This window comes from Cynocephalus volans, chromosome 8 (assembly GCF_027409185.1).
Source record: "Cynocephalus volans isolate mCynVol1 chromosome 8, mCynVol1.pri, whole genome shotgun sequence".
Classification (NCBI taxonomy): Eukaryota; Metazoa; Chordata; class Mammalia; order Dermoptera; family Cynocephalidae; genus Cynocephalus; species Cynocephalus volans.
In genome coordinates this window covers 126827741-126843115 of record NC_084467.1, presented here as the reverse complement: position 1 = coordinate 126843115, position 15375 = coordinate 126827741, and the positions used below count along the sequence as shown (strand labels likewise).

The 15375-nt window shown below is 38.9% G+C and overlaps 1 protein-coding gene across 4 annotated transcripts in view; it reads left to right on the top strand.

Annotated features, from left to right (window-relative positions):
- SCYL3 (SCY1 like pseudokinase 3) overlaps positions 1–15375 on the top strand; it is a 38678-nt gene that overhangs the window by 18890 nt on the left and 4413 nt on the right. For all 4 annotated transcript variants that reach the window (XM_063105490.1, XM_063105491.1, XM_063105489.1 and 1 more), the window contains exons 5-11: positions 1129–1185; positions 2567–2669; positions 3922–4033; positions 6328–6405; positions 8247–8386; positions 9880–10064; positions 13266–13437. In XM_063105490.1, the coding sequence (XP_062961560.1) occupies positions 1129–1185; positions 2567–2669; positions 3922–4033; positions 6328–6405; positions 8247–8386; positions 9880–10064; positions 13266–13437 (847 nt within the window). The remainder of the gene's footprint in view (positions 1–1128; positions 1186–2566; positions 2670–3921; positions 4034–6327; positions 6406–8246; positions 8387–9879; positions 10065–13265; positions 13438–15375) is intronic.

Below are 15375 nucleotides of genomic sequence, written 5' to 3'. Positions count from 1 at the left end.
TCAATCTGATTTCCCCTGTGCCCACACTTAACTTGGGCATTGTCTGCTGTGCACCTTCACGGGCTCTTACTCACTTCAGTGCTATTTCTACTGCGTAGATACGTAGACTGTTTTTGTCCCTGTTGATCACGTTCTTCTTTGGATTCATCTTATGTCTATCCTTTCTGTGGTCTGTATTCCAGATTCTTTGCCGTGGCGTACAAGGCCTTTCACAGTCTCTTCCCCAGCCTACCTTCAGCTCCACTTACCACTCACAGTTCTTGAGCTACACTCTGCTTATATCCTATCCCCTCAGCTGTGTTCCCAGATGGGCCATACTCCTCTCTCTCCCTTTGTATGCCATTCTGTTGTTGGAATGCCTTTCTTCCCCTCCACTCCCTGGAAAGTGGAAACGCAGCTAAGATCCGGCTTAAGTCTCCTTTCTCTGACTCCTTCCCCCAGGCATTCCCCTACTCAAAATTAGTCACTCCTCTGTGCTTCCCAGGCACTCAGCACATTTACTGAGATTCTTCGTTCACATTCAAGGTTGTGAGCACCTGTGTGGGAGCAGGGAATTGATGGCATTCATTTTGAATTCCTGGTGCTCTAAATGGTGTTTGGGACGTATATAAACTCTCCGAAAATAATCTTTAAATTAGCAAATGTATGCGCTTATTCTGTGGATATTGATTTAGTCTTCATAGCTCATAAGGCCCTCAACTTTTATATCTTGTGGTGACAAGACTTAAGATTCACTTGATTTAGTGAGAAGATTAATGATAGATTTGTTCTGTGCTAGAAAAGCCTCTTAATTGTTAGTATCTATGCAGGAAGAGAAAGAAGTATTCCTAATTTCCATATAAACAAATCAGATGCACACATGACCCTGAATAGCAGAAGTTGTCTGTTAAACCAGCTGAAGGGGAGAGGAAAGGAAACTAAAATTTACTTTCTCCTAAGCCTTGTACTGTGCCAGGTACTGCATTGACATTTTTATAATTAGGAAGATTTTAAATTTAATGGGTGGCGTTGATTTGAAGGTCTCATTGCTGCTGTTTCCATTGCTCATTGCTTTTGTAACTTGGTATAAAAGATTGGTTCACCAAACATATGTACAAATTATTTTCCTTAATTTATTTCTCCGTATAGTTTCTGAGGAGTATTCAATCAGTAAGAGACACAGCATCTGTCCCTCCTGAAGAGATGGTAAGATGTTACGCTTCAGATGGAGTGAAGGCTTGTGTAACCGACTGGGAAACTTTTCTGCTCATCACTTTCTTTTCTAAGTTATAGATGTCTCATAATTCCTTTGGCCCTGAAGGCTTCAGAGATTAATTTTATCACCACAGCTTACATTTTTTGGTTCTATAGACACCTACAATATTGTTTAAAGATAGAGGTGACTCAGTGTAGACAGGGTGTCATAGTCATTTCATGATAAGTCATTGTACTTTGCTGGAAGCCACAATAGTTGAGGAAGCAGCATCCCTAGACCTTTCCTGTGCTTCACCCAAGTCATTCATCTGCCTCGCTGGCCATTAGTTAGGATTCCAAGATGCATTAAAGAGTGATTATTAATACTATGATGTTGATAAAGAAAGATTCTGTTTACCAATATATTCAAAAACAGATGCTCACATAAATTCATTCTTGTAACCATTATAAATAAACATTGATCCCCAAAGTTATATTTAGTGTCCCTTACAGAAATACAAACTCAACTATAAACTTAAGTTTAGTCCTAAGACTTGGAATGAATCAGGTTTATCCAAATCAGTATGATGTATCTATGCCAGCATTTTTCAAACTGGTGATTTGTGGGTTTTAAGTCAATTCAGGGGGTCTTGCCCAGCATTTAAAAAAAAAAAAAAAAAAGTAAAAGAGAAAATATCATTGGGCATCTCAGATGATAAGGCTATGTACTGTTTTATAAAACTTTTATTTCCAGTATGTGTGTAAACGTTTATACATATGTGTGTATACTGGGTCATGATATAAGATAAAATTTTTGCTCTGGTTACAGTTAAAAATATTTTTGAAAGCCACAGACATGTATCATAGTCTGACCTTTTTTTTTCTTTCTTTTTGCCAGTTTGATATTTTAAAATCTTTGATTAATTCCATTCACTAACAGTTTTTTTGTTGTTGTTTTTGCAGCTGGCTGGTATGGGGATCTGAACCCTTGACTTTGGTGTTACCAGCACCACGCTCTAATCAACTGAGCTTACTGGCCAGCGCTCTTAATAATAATGTTAATACTAACTTATCTATTCTTTCTATATCTATTATAGTTTTGGTGTTATGGATTCTTTATTTATTATTAGTTTATTTTTTGGCAGCTGGCAGGTAAGGGGATCTGAACCCTTGACCTTGGTGTTATCAACACCATGCTCTAACCAACTGAGCTAACTGGCCAGCCCTATTCACTAATAGTTTTAAGAGCCCATAAATTAGTGTGTTAGTACTTGGTACCATAAAGTTAGATTTGAGTGTAAATAAATGCAAATATAAGAAAAAGTGCTACATAGAAAATTAGAAACAATTCATAAGCAGATCTTCTTGTTTTAATGGTCTTTATTACTTTTAGTCTCCAGAATTCACAACTCTTCCAGAGTCTCATGGACATGCCCGGGATGCTTATTCATTCGGAACATTGGTGGAAAGTTTGCTCATAATCTTAAATGGACAGGGTGAGTTGGAGTTAAATTACTGCATTCACAGATTAAGTAGGAAAATTATCCACAGCCTGTTTTGTGTGGAATTCAAAGGACTGTAGTCTTTGATTACAATAGGAAACCTATTGCTTACCAAGTAACTTTTTTTAGGGCAGATATGAACAGCAGTTAAGAAAGAAGCTATAGGTTTCCTTTAGTTTTCATAGTGAAAAGAATTTTAAGCCGGAAGCAGTTTGAACTATGGCTGTCAGTATGGTGTGATTATCTTATTAATTGGTAACAGTATTTATGGTCTAAAGACTCTATTCCTTATTGAGCTAACCAATAAGTAAATGAATGTCTTTGATGATTTATATGTAATAATCTGCATAATAGAGTAAGGTTCAAAATTTTTTGTTAAATTAATTTCTAAATCAGGCTTAACATTTCTTTATCTCTGTTCTTTCAAAGTCCTTTTGATTTATCTTCTTCTTGCTGTAATGTACTCATTACTTTTTTCTTTCATTGCTCCTTAAAGCCCAGGCTACGAAAGACATTATTTTCTACTCTCTTCTGTGTTCTCTAATTCATGCTTGGCAGCCTGTTTCACTCTCTTGTGACCACTCTAGGCCTTTAATTTTCCACTCATTAAGTTTACTGAGACACATGTCATATTAGGCCCCTTACTGGCCTATATCTCACATTGCTGAAGCTTTGTGCAGTTCTAATACAGTTTCTTCTACCAAGCTGATGCAGTGTTCTGATGTTACAAGTACCTCCTGGATGTCAGCTCTAAATTGTCCCAGACTAAATTCTTGAGAATTAAAACATAAGGCCCTAAGGCCCTGAGGCATCTGTTGTGTGTAGTAAACTAACTATTCTCCTATGCTTGTAGAATGGTGGCAGTTTTGTACCATCCTTTGAAGAACTGAATTCAAGTAACTTTCTGTGTTCTGTGAATGAGGAACTCTGATTGAGAAAGGCCCTCAAACCTGCCCCTTATTAAACCTCCTTTGGGTCCTAGCTGGGTTAGACGGACAGTCAGAAAAAGAGAGGGAATAGAATGGGGGAGGCACCTGGGGTGGGGCTGGATGTGTTCGCATGGCACAAGAACTTTCTATATCTGCCAAGAAGTTTGGCCTAAGGCAAGCAGGAAGCTGTTTAGCAACAGCCAGGGCTTTTTTGTTTGGGCTTTTACAGGTTGGTTTTGCTCTCGTCAGTCTCCAGCTATAGAGGTCCTGAAAAGAGGGAGAAGGCATTGGAAACTAACTGTAGCTCTGGATTTCAGTTTCAGCGGATGTTCTCTCCAGCTTTCAACAGACCTTGCACTCAACTTTGCTGAATCCCATTCCCAAATGTCGGCCAGCGCTCTGCACCTTACTGTCCCATGACTTCTTCAGGTGAGGGCGTCTGGTGTGATGAAGCTGGCTGCTTCCTGCTGATTTCCTGCTCTCCTGTGCACTGTATAAGCACCAGTGGGGGGTGTGGAGGACCAAGGATGCAGGCCCTGTTGTTGTTAATTCTTAGGAGAGGTTGAATCATGTCTGCAGAAGAAAATAGGGAGAGAAAGTGGTTGCCTCTCAGGCTCCTGTGACAGATACGAAGTTTTAGAAATCCTTGATTGTCATGGAGGTTTGGTTTTAGAAATTATAGTTAAATTCATTAGAGCTTCTGATTGTGAAGAAGCTAGCTTGTGTCTGGTTGTTTACAGTTGTAAGGTAATTGGAAAAGTTAATAAACACGGCCTCTCCTTTCTGCTGCTATTATATTTTTGATGTGAATTTGTTATTGTTAAATATTTCTTTTGGGGCAGGGGATGAGTTTATTTTTCCTCCGGTAGGAGATTATTTTCTTTCTTTGGTAATACTTGATAGAAGAGCAAAGAAGTTGGTTTATGGGGAGGGGCACAATATAACAATACTGGATTCAGAGGTTTTTGAACCTCTCAAGGTTGGTTTTCATTATGTGTTCTTTCATTTTTTATTTCCATGACTACAGAAATCTGCATAGGTTAGTTCCATATACGTGACTTTAATTAGCAAAGCCAACCTTACATTAGTTTTCAAAGTAAATATACTTATGTGTTTGCAGTTGGAAACATTAGTTTTCAAAGTAAATATACTTATGTGTTTGCCTCGGGAAAGCCAGAGCAAAGGGAAAGCTAATATCATCCCTGAAGAGGGAAAAATTACCTGTAGAGTAGGACAGGGGGTGGGGTGGTGGTGGGGGGGTATATTATTAAATAAGTAGTATTAGTAGTTATATTTGTCATTTATATTTCAAAGAAACTGTTCAAAACATTTCCTATTATGAGAATCTTTTGACAAATTAAAATTGTGTATATTAACCATTATGAGAGTCTTCTAACCAAGGTTTTTCTGTGTCCTTTTGGATGATTCTTAGAAATATTTTCTTCCCTTTGATATAAAGTTTCTACAAAGAATAATCCTTTACAGTAAATATATTCTTTCATCACTGTATGTAATGTGAGTTCTTTATTAAGAAATGTATTTTAAATAGAGAGGGGAGAAGAAAGCTACAAACATCAACACCCCCTTCCCCAAATCCCATTGTTACATGTGAGGAGGAAACCCAGTCAGAGACAACAGAAGCAGCCAGAGCTAGCACCTCTTGTGGATGTAGCTGAGCCGATTTGGTTAAAGTTAAGACATCTCTGCTACTAAGACAGAGGCAAATGGGTGTAAACGTAAGATGTGGAGAGCCAGGCTATAGCTGTACTTACTGGGTCTGCCTTGTAGGTTGTTCAGCTGTGTGCAGAAGCATCTAGGGGCAACAGTCCAGTACAGTAGGACGTGAGCAACATTCTCTTGGAGCTTAGCAGTCTACAGTATTTGGGACTCTGTTGGCCCTGTGGGAAACTGGCTCTCTTCTCACACTTATCCCTGCCTGGCTGAAAGAACGATTGAATGACTTGAAGCAGGAGAAGTGAGAAGACTCCTGTCACTTGTACAGAAATTCTGCTTTTCCCAACCCCCTTTAATAATTTTTACTTCACCAAAGAAGACTTGGGAATCAGTAACTATTTTGTAATGGTAATGTCATTTCCAGGATATTTCATTTAACAACATTCTATTACGACAAAAAGAATGATGATGACAGTTAAAACCGTAAAGCATATTAGCATGTGTGAAGCTAATAATGTTTGTATTGTCTTTATCGATTTCTTTGATATTCTCAAAATAGTAGATTCCCTATAAGCTTGTTTCATAAGCAACTTAGTTATAACAGAGTTTTAAATAGTATAGGAGAATTTTTTTCTGAAATATGCAGTGTATTTGAATTTTTTTTTTTTTTTTAAAAGATGACCAGTAAGGGGATCTTAACCCTTGACTTGGTGTTGTCAGCACTACGCTCAGCCAGTGAGCGAACCGGCCATCCGTATATGGGATCCGAACCCGAGGCCTTGGTGTTCTCAGCACCGCACTCTACCGAGTGAGCCACGGGCCGGCCCGTATTTGAATTTTTGCAGTGCACGTGCTGTCTCCCAATATTCCATCCACTGAGAAGAGTATTTTTTAATTAAAAGAAGTTTTTTTTTAATTGACACATAATAATTATACAGGAGAATGTTTCTTTGTTGAAAATTATAATGGTGTGGCCTGTGGTTATGGTTTCAATGTTTAACAACCTTCTCTAATCTATTGTCCTACATTTTTTTCTTTTTGGCATTTAGAAATGATTTTCTAGAAGTTGTGAATTTCTTGAAAAGTTTAACATTGAAGAGTGAAGAGGAAAAAACTGAATTCTTCAAGTAAGTTCAGAAAGTCAAGACTTTAAATTCAGTAACTTGGATTAAGTCCATGTAATCACATCAGAGAGGATGAGTCAGACATCTGGTTTATTTCACAGTATGACTTGTGCAGGGAACACAAGCAGCTGAGTCCTGCTGGGGGGCAAATTCTGAGACAAGGACAGGTAAGAGGTAGCCCTTGTATGTGGAACTGAAGAGTGTTGACACCATTTGCAAATAGTGGACTTGAGGCATTGAACCATTGAAGGGTTGAAAGCAGGCTGTGAAATGGTTAAAACTCCCTTTAGGTGGATCACTCTATTGTCTGTGAAGGAGGCAGGCTTAGCTCATGGATCAGTCAGTCGACCACAACAGTCCAGGCAGTAGATGTGAGGCCACATGTAAGGGCGTTGATGGTACCAGTCAAGAAGAAGACACTGAGATAAGAAAGGTTTAAAAGATAAAGTTGGCAAGCCTTAGTGATTATTACCAAATGAAAGAGAGAGGGGAAGACCTACTATGCAGGACAATGATGAATTCAGTGTTGGATGTGTTGGTTTGAAGTGTGGGACAGAGGTGTGGGATAGAGATGTACATGGCCAGTTGGCCAGACAGTTCTGAAGCTCAGGAGTGAATTCTTAAGCTGATGAGCTAGAGGTCAGTATTAGGGTGTCATCAGCCTGTGGTTGGTGGTATTTTCCCAGAGAAAATGAGTAGCCCAAATTGTAACCCTTGGGGCACCCAACATTGTAAGAGGACTTGTGGAAAGGAGTGGCTAATGAGTGAAACAAAGAAGCAATGGTTAGAGGAGATTCAGAGAGAACCAGGAAGGAATTCATTTTCCCAAAGGAGTAGGGAATTTCAGAAAGTTAGGAGAAATCAACACCTGTTTATTTAGCAATCAAGAAGGCACTGGTAACCTTGTCTTAGCAAGAGCTGTTTGAGCAGAGTGAGACTGCAATGGGCTGATAAGTGAATGGAAGGTGAGAAAGTAGATGCTGGGTAAAACCTGGGCAATTTGGAAAGGGAAGAACGTATTATTGCTAAAGAAGGACATAGAGTCATGGAAGAAAGTTTTAAGGATGGAAGAGATGTGAACATGTTTATAGACTGAGGGAGAGGAGCTAGTGGAAGAGTGGAGGGAGCAGTTGTGTCTGCAGTGTTGGGACGACTGTCAGTGAATGTCCTGGAAGAGAAGGAATGTTGCGGCAGTGGCTGGGTGGGGTGGCCGTAAGTGAGAGGAGGCCCTCCAATCCTTGGTGCCTGGAAAGGAGGTGGGAATGAGTGTGGATGTGGACCTGTTTGTCTATGCTGGCATATGGGTGTGAAGGTGATAATGCATGACGTGGCCTGTTTCCTAACAAAGCAGGAGGCCAGGTTATCTGCTAAGGATAACCTTATAGTGGAGTATTATTACTATTAACATGTAAGATCTGTAAATCTTAATAAAGTAGTTTTATATATGTTGTCTTTATAGAAGTTAATAACAAAAGCCTATATTTTGTTTATGGTGGAATCTTTAGATAATCTAATATCCTATAGCTTTGAAATTTGAAAAAGTGCCTTTTATTATCTAGAAAGCCTCTGGCTCATTAGGGGGAAAAGGAAGGCACTTTTGCTATTAATAGGAGTTAATTTGTTGAAAACATGTCCTAGCTTGGATTGGAGGTATGCTGGCCTTGCCTCACACTTTCTGCAGCTTTCTTAAGTACCTGGGGACTGACCTATTCACCTTCCCTAGCTACATTTCAAAGCGCATCACTTTGATAGAAGTGAGAAAGAGGTTGTATGTGGCTGAGCTGTATGAGTAAACTGATTGAGCATCATGACCAGTTTCACAGTCTTTCCTTCTTTGTCCTCAGATTTCTGCTGGACAGAGTTAGCTGCTTGTCAGAAGAATTAATAGCTTCGAGGTTGGTGCCTCTTCTGCTTAATCAGTTGGTGTTTGCAGAGCCAGTAGCTGTTAAGAGTTTTCTTCCTCATCTGCTTGGCCCCAAAAAAGGTGAATTTAAAAAAAAAATTATTATTGGTGATTAAAGAATTTGGTGATAATTAGTCCATATTTGAGCAGGATGAGATTACTACGTGGTATAATTAATGTTTGGTTCTAAAAACAGAGAACAATTATTGGCCCCTTGTGTGATAGCTTTAACTCAAACTTGGGTACCAGAGTCCGCAAGATAAATATGGAGCATCTTCCCTGTGAGTCAGATTTAGTCTAGTAAGTAGTTCCGTAGGACTAAAATATGAAATACAAATGAAGTTTTAAGGTAACACGTCGTCACAGAACTTGTGCGTTTAGGCCTGTGCCTCCTGGCTTACCAAGAACAACACATTTATTTTCTGTTTTCAGTGAAAAGATTGAAAAGCACTGAAATAATTTTACTTCTTGGGGCTTCAGTTTTTTTCCTGAATGTGAAATGAGGTTTTTACTTTGAAACTTTGTAACTTTATAGCACTATAGGTGGTAGGTAACACATCAGGTTTAAGAATACAGTATTAATATAATACTATAGAATTTTGAGGTAGGTAGGATCCTGCTTTCAGAATTTATTTTCTTAAAAGATCTCAATTTAACAAAGCAGTGTTACTGGTTACTGTTTTACAATTTGGAATTTCCTAATACAGGTTGAGCATCCCTAATCAAAAAATCTGAAATCCAAAGTGCTCCAAGATGGTGCACCAACATGGTGCTCAAATGAAATGCTCATTGGAGGATTTTGGATTAGGGATACTCAACTGGATAATGCAAATATTACAAAATCTGAAAAAATCCAAAATCCAAAACTCTTCTAGTCCCGAGCATTTCGGATAAGGGATACTCACTCAACCTGTAAGTCTACTTTCATGTCGTTCTCTTTAGCTGTGAATTTTTATTTATAGCTCTTCCATTCTATTACTCAGTAGATAGGGGTGTACCTCTGAATCACCTGGATTGCATTTTAAAAATTTGTATGCCTGATCCACTGGTTCTGGGACAGAGCCAAGACATAGGTACACATATATTTTTAAAGGTCTCCAAATGATTCTCACACGTTGCTCTGTTTGATGCTCACTACCATTAACTATTGGAAAGAGAGGACTGTCCAGCATCAAAGTCCCATTGTAGCATTTAACACTTCCTGGTTTTGCAAATAAAATTGCGGCAACAATATGAATATGTCACTAATCTAATCTAGTCTATGAAATGCCTCACTGAATAAATTTATAAATAGTTACTACCGTTTAGGATTCTGTTATAATACCGTACAAGTTTTCTCTGTAGTACATTAACTATGAGCTCTAGTATTTCAAAAACATTTCTATAAGGTAGAGAATACTTAAGATAACTAAGCCTTGAGTAATTTGGGGTCAAGAAAGGAGCTTTGGTTTAGGGCATAGAATTTAAAAGAATACCTAGAATATGTGTAAAGTTCTGGGCTCAGTTTGTGAATTATGCCTAGTATTCTCTTCACTGAAATGACAGTTCGTTTTTTCATCTGCTTTTGGGGGTAGAGAATGCACCGGGAGAAACCCCTTGCTTGCTGTCACCAGCCCTGTTCCAGGCACGGGTGATCCCTGTGCTCCTTCAGTTGTTCGAGGTTCACGAGGAGCATGTGCGGGTGGTGCTGCTGTCTCACATTGAGGCCTACGTGGAGCACTTCACTCAGGAGCAGCTGAAGAAGGTCATCTTGCCGCAGGTCAGAGCCCAGATCGACAGTGGGCTTGTCACAGAGCCGTCCGAAGGGAGGGCAAGACGAGAGTGGGCAAAGCTCTGCTGGTCATTTGGGGGCTGAAAGGAAGAGGGTTTTGGGGTATTCAAATAATAGAAAGCCTTGAGGCAGCAGTTTGGTTTAAAAGCCTTCTGGAATACAAAGAGCTGAAATTAAAATTATATTTCCATTTCATTCAAATAGGCAAATCAATTAAACTTACATATTTGTCTTAACCTGGGAGAAAGTGGAATTCTGTTTGCTAATTCTTTGGGGGTAAATGAAGAAGAAGCATTTGTCGAATGCTTTGAGAACATAAACTATGATTGTCTGTAATTAAATTATTATAAAATAAAGTAGGACTGAGAGGAGCATGAGATTATTCATATCAGTGGTTTTTAGCCTGTTTATCAGCTACCATAGAGCCTTATTATGGTTTGCCCACTCAAGGGCTCTGGGTTTGTATTAGTTTCTTATGGCTGCCATAACAAATTATCACAGACTGGATGGCTTAAAACAACAGAAATTTATCCTCTATCAGTTCTGGCGGCAAGAAGTCTAAAACCAAAGTGTTGGCAGGACCACACTTCCTCTGAAGGCTCTGGGAGAATCTACTTTGCCTCTTCGAGCTTCTGGTAGCTCTCAGCAGTTTTTGGCATTTCTTGGCTTTGTAGATATTATTACAATATCTGCCTCTTGTCACATGGTGTTCTTATAAGGACACCAGTCATTGAATTTAGGGCCCACCCTGATCCAGTATGATCTCATCTAAAGGTCATATTGTGCATGTACATGAAATTTGGGGAGACAGTATTCAATACAGTATGAGGTTTTTTAAAAAGTGTTTTTTTAAAAGATACCAATCACATAGTATCTTTCAAATAATTTGTTTTCCTATGAGATTAGTTTTCAGGGAGCTAATAAGTGGGAAAGATAGATGTTTCAGTTACCTGTTGCTGTGCAACAAAGCACCCCAAAACTTAGTGCATTCCAACAACACCATTTCATTCATCCATTTTCATGGTTCTTTGGATGGACAGGGCTCAACTTGGGGATTCTATTGCTCCACAGATGTTAGCTGAGGCTTTACTCATCAGGGGCCTCACCAGGGCTGAGACATCAAAAATGGCTCCTTGGCACCTTGGAAGAAATGGCTGAAAGTCTGGGCTTAGCTGGGACTTTGGGCAAACTAGATCTTTTTCTTCATGAACTCTCAGGGTCTTAGGGCTTCTATATCCCCCTATGTGACGTTTCCACATGATTTCTCTAGGAACATAGGTGGACTTCTTATGATTGGACTAAAAAAATAAAGTACTAAAAATAAAAGGCAAAAGCAGTCTTCTTAAAGTGTAGGTTGAGAACTGGCAGTGTTATTTCTGCAAATTGTCTTTGTTAAAGTGAGTCAAAAAAGTCATCCCAGGCTCACTGTGGGATGGCTTTGCACAGGTTATGGATACTGAAGGTGTGGGTCACAGGGGACACCTTTAGAGCCTAGCTGCCACAACATAGCGATTTGTATTTATATCTGTAGCAATAATTGTTACCTTATATATAGTTATGATTGGAGATTTAGAAGAGGAATGAAGCCCTCTAACTCTGAAAGAGAGGTGTCCTCATAGGTCTCAGAATTGGGACTGAGGTCAAAGGATAAGTAGATGTTCAGCATGTGGAAGATAGTGAATGTTCTCATTACTCAGGAAACTACTGCCCCTGTAGGAGAGTAACTGGGCTAATTTCTGTGTGCTAGAAAGTTCACTACAGTAGCAGTACATAGAAAGGGAGATCAGCTAGGAAGCTGCTAGAATCGTTCAGTTAAGAGATGACAGTGGCTAGGGAAAATATGGCAGTGGATATAGGAGAGGGACATTTAGAGGGTAAAAGGGATAGGACTCAGTTTCTCATTAGGTGGAAGAGACTTTGAGGATGATGGATTTTTGGCTTGGGTGGACTATTATATGATTACCATATTCAGTTGATAGAATTTAATCATATGCAAAAGAAACAGGCTTTAGTTTACTTGTATAGCCTTGTTTTGAGAAAGTGCCTGATCTGTTAGCATTGGACCCAATAAACTCTTATTGAGTCCTGTTGGGAATCTTTGATCTTATAATAAAAGAGGAAACGAGAACAGAAAAATAAAACAATAATTTGTAAAATCATATTGAGAACTACTAGTAGAGCTAGGACCAGAACCCAGGATTCCTGATATGTGCCATGCTCTGTTGTTCCACTAGGCAGGCTAATTGCCCTGGCCTTGCATAGGGCTGGTGCAGATGCTTTGCAGGTCATCTCCTTCCTTGTATACAGAGCAAAACTTCTCCTGATATCTGCATTTGACTGTCTTGGTTAAGGTGCTTTTGGTTGCAAGTAACTAAAACCCATTTTAAACCAGCTGAAGCAAAAAAAGAATTTAATGAAATGATGTGAGACTCCCTTACATGGAAATCAAGTGCAGTTGGATCTCACAGCCATTTGCTCTTCCTGCCTTTCCTTTCTCTGTGTATCTGTTCCACTTTAGTTTCTCGGAAGACGAACTTTCACTGTTCTGGTGTGCACAAAGCCTAACGTGGTTGTCCCATAACTTCCAGGTTTATGGTCTTCATTTTAAAAAAACCATAGAGATAACCAGTTTCTATAAGCTGCAATTTATTTTACTGGACAAGTGATCATGATTGGCTGAGTTTGGGGCAGGTGTTACATGCATCCTATATTAAGAAAGTTTTCAAGGTCCTGTCTTTGCGGATGTGTAGAACTGAAAAGAGGGGCAAGGACCAGGAACGGAATTATTAGTGTCCTGTATGAGTGGTTGAGTGCCCTATGCAGAACACTGCCAGTCCATGAACTGTTTGAATAGTTCTGTGATGAGGTGTGAGTACAGATAATGGACAGTTAATATTTAAATCCTTTTGTAGAAATTTGATGGAGTAATTTTATGTTGGTTTCCAACGTATTTGTTTAATTTTGTTTTGATTGTACTTTTTAAAAAAGTATCAGTCTTTTATGGATTGGGAGGGGAAGATAGTGGTCCTTTACCACAGGTAGTTTGAGATCCACTGACATAACACGTATCTAAGAAAATGTAGTTCATCTGAGCAAGCACAGTCTGACTGCATCCCAATTGCTTGGTCACAAAGGGAGAAAAAGATAGGTGATGTGGTTGTCTACACTTATTACCTCACTTGCTCCTAGGTATTACTGGGCTTGCGTGATACCAGTGATTCCATTGTGGCCATTACTCTTCATAGCCTAGCCGTGCTGGTCTCTCTACTTGGACCAGAGGTGGTTGTGGGAGGAGAACGAACTAAGATCTTCAAACGCACTGCCCCAAGTTTTACTAAAACTACTGACCTTTCCCCAGAAGGTAAGAATGACTAAAAGATCTAGCTTTATATGTTGTTATTTTATTAGGTTTAATATTATACAAGTAATGCAGGAGGGTTGTATGATCAAATGATCAGAGAAGTATAAGGAAAAAGTTTCCCTTTCCCAACTACTTCTAGGGGCTATAAGGTAACCAATTTTAATAGTCCAATGGGAATTCTTTCATACCTTTTTTTAAGCTCACAAGAAGAGACACAGATGTATGTTTATACATACATACATATGTTGGTGATTTTTTAAAATGGTAAGAAAATACCATGTACATATCTACAACTTGTTTTTGTGTAACAGAATATCAGGGACCTCTCTCCATGTTAATACATAGAAATCTAGCTCACTCTTTGATAGCTGCCTAACATTTCATTAAATATAATTCATTCAGTGATTCCCTTATTCATGTATTTTGCATCCATTTCTGGATTTTTAATCACTACAAACAATGGTTGTAATAAATATCCTTACATGTGTATCTTTATGTACTTTGGGTTTCATTGCTATAGGATAAAGCCTCAAAAGTAGACTTGCTGGGTCAAAGGATGTATTTTAAATTTTAGTAGATATTGTCAGTTTACAAAAAGGTTATAGCAATTCTTACTAACACTAGATGTTTAAATTCTTTTGATTTTTGCTGGCCTATTGGGTGAAAAGTTGTTGATTTTTAAGTACTTCAAGAAATCCTTATTTCTGGTATGTTCCCATTTGATGTTACCTGGGAGGTAGCAATAATTTCTGGTCTTATAAAAATTTTGTATTAACAGTGTCATTGCTTCTTTGTATAACTTTGAATAGGACAATGACCTCATTATGAAATTCTGGATCTCCAATTCAGTTTCCTGATGATAGTGAGTAGATAGCATGAAAAGTTGTTAGTAGAAAAGAGCAATTGGATAGGGTTTTCTCTGATTTTGATGCCAAGAGAATTTTTAAAGCAACTCTGGCTACCTGAAGTTTTGAAGAGAGTTCATCTCTTCCTTGGTGCTAATGAAACAATGTCAGTGTGGCTCCAAGGAGCTTGAAAAGGGTGTTGTAGAGGCTATTGCTTCATTTTTGATTGTGAAATATACTTACCAGATTGGGTGGGGTCCGTTTGTTACCAATTCTGCTTTTAGCAGATTACATCAAATAGCAAGTGAGAGGCTTATATTATACCAGAGGAATTTTTTTTTGAGGGGTGTGTAGTTTTGAGATAAAGCTTAGTGGGTAGTCCTTGGGGCAGCTTTGCATGCTGAATTAGCAAAAGCTCCCATTCCTAACATCTGTATTATTAGAGTTGTAGACATTTTATATACTAAAGATATGCATTTGTTTACATCCATCTGGATTACTTTGCAGTATTAATAGGAAACTCGGAAGGCACAAGAGCAGCAGTAGTAGATGAATTTTTCTTAAGATTTTCCTGGCGACTTGATAAGACATCTTATCCCACTGACTATCCCAGTTAGACTCTTCATTGAGGACGAGTGAGCCCTGCCAGCAGTCTATATTCCAAGTTTATAATTAATAGCAGCTTTTTTTCTGAAAGATGTAGGAGGACTGATGGGGAAAGGGTCTATACATGCATAAGGTAGGTCTACTCTTGGACATTTTTTCTTTTCTTCCATCTTTTGCAGTTTACCTGCATGGTCCGACTTAAGAATAAGGGCTAATATTGAGGTTTATGAAAGGTGTAACTAAGGGAAATAAAGACATCTGCCTGACAGTGAGTTGGGGAACACGATTTAGAGAAGAGGACATTAGGTAAGAAAAATTAGTAAGACTTCAGTAGGGAGGAGAGTGGCATAAATAAGCGAGAGAAGTGGAGAGCTTGTAAAGGCCAGGCCTTAGAGGGCTGGGGTGGAGGAGGGGAAATGTGCTGAAGAAAGCTGGGGACCTAATGGTGATAGTTTACCCCAGGCCATTACCTTCACCCTGACTTTTT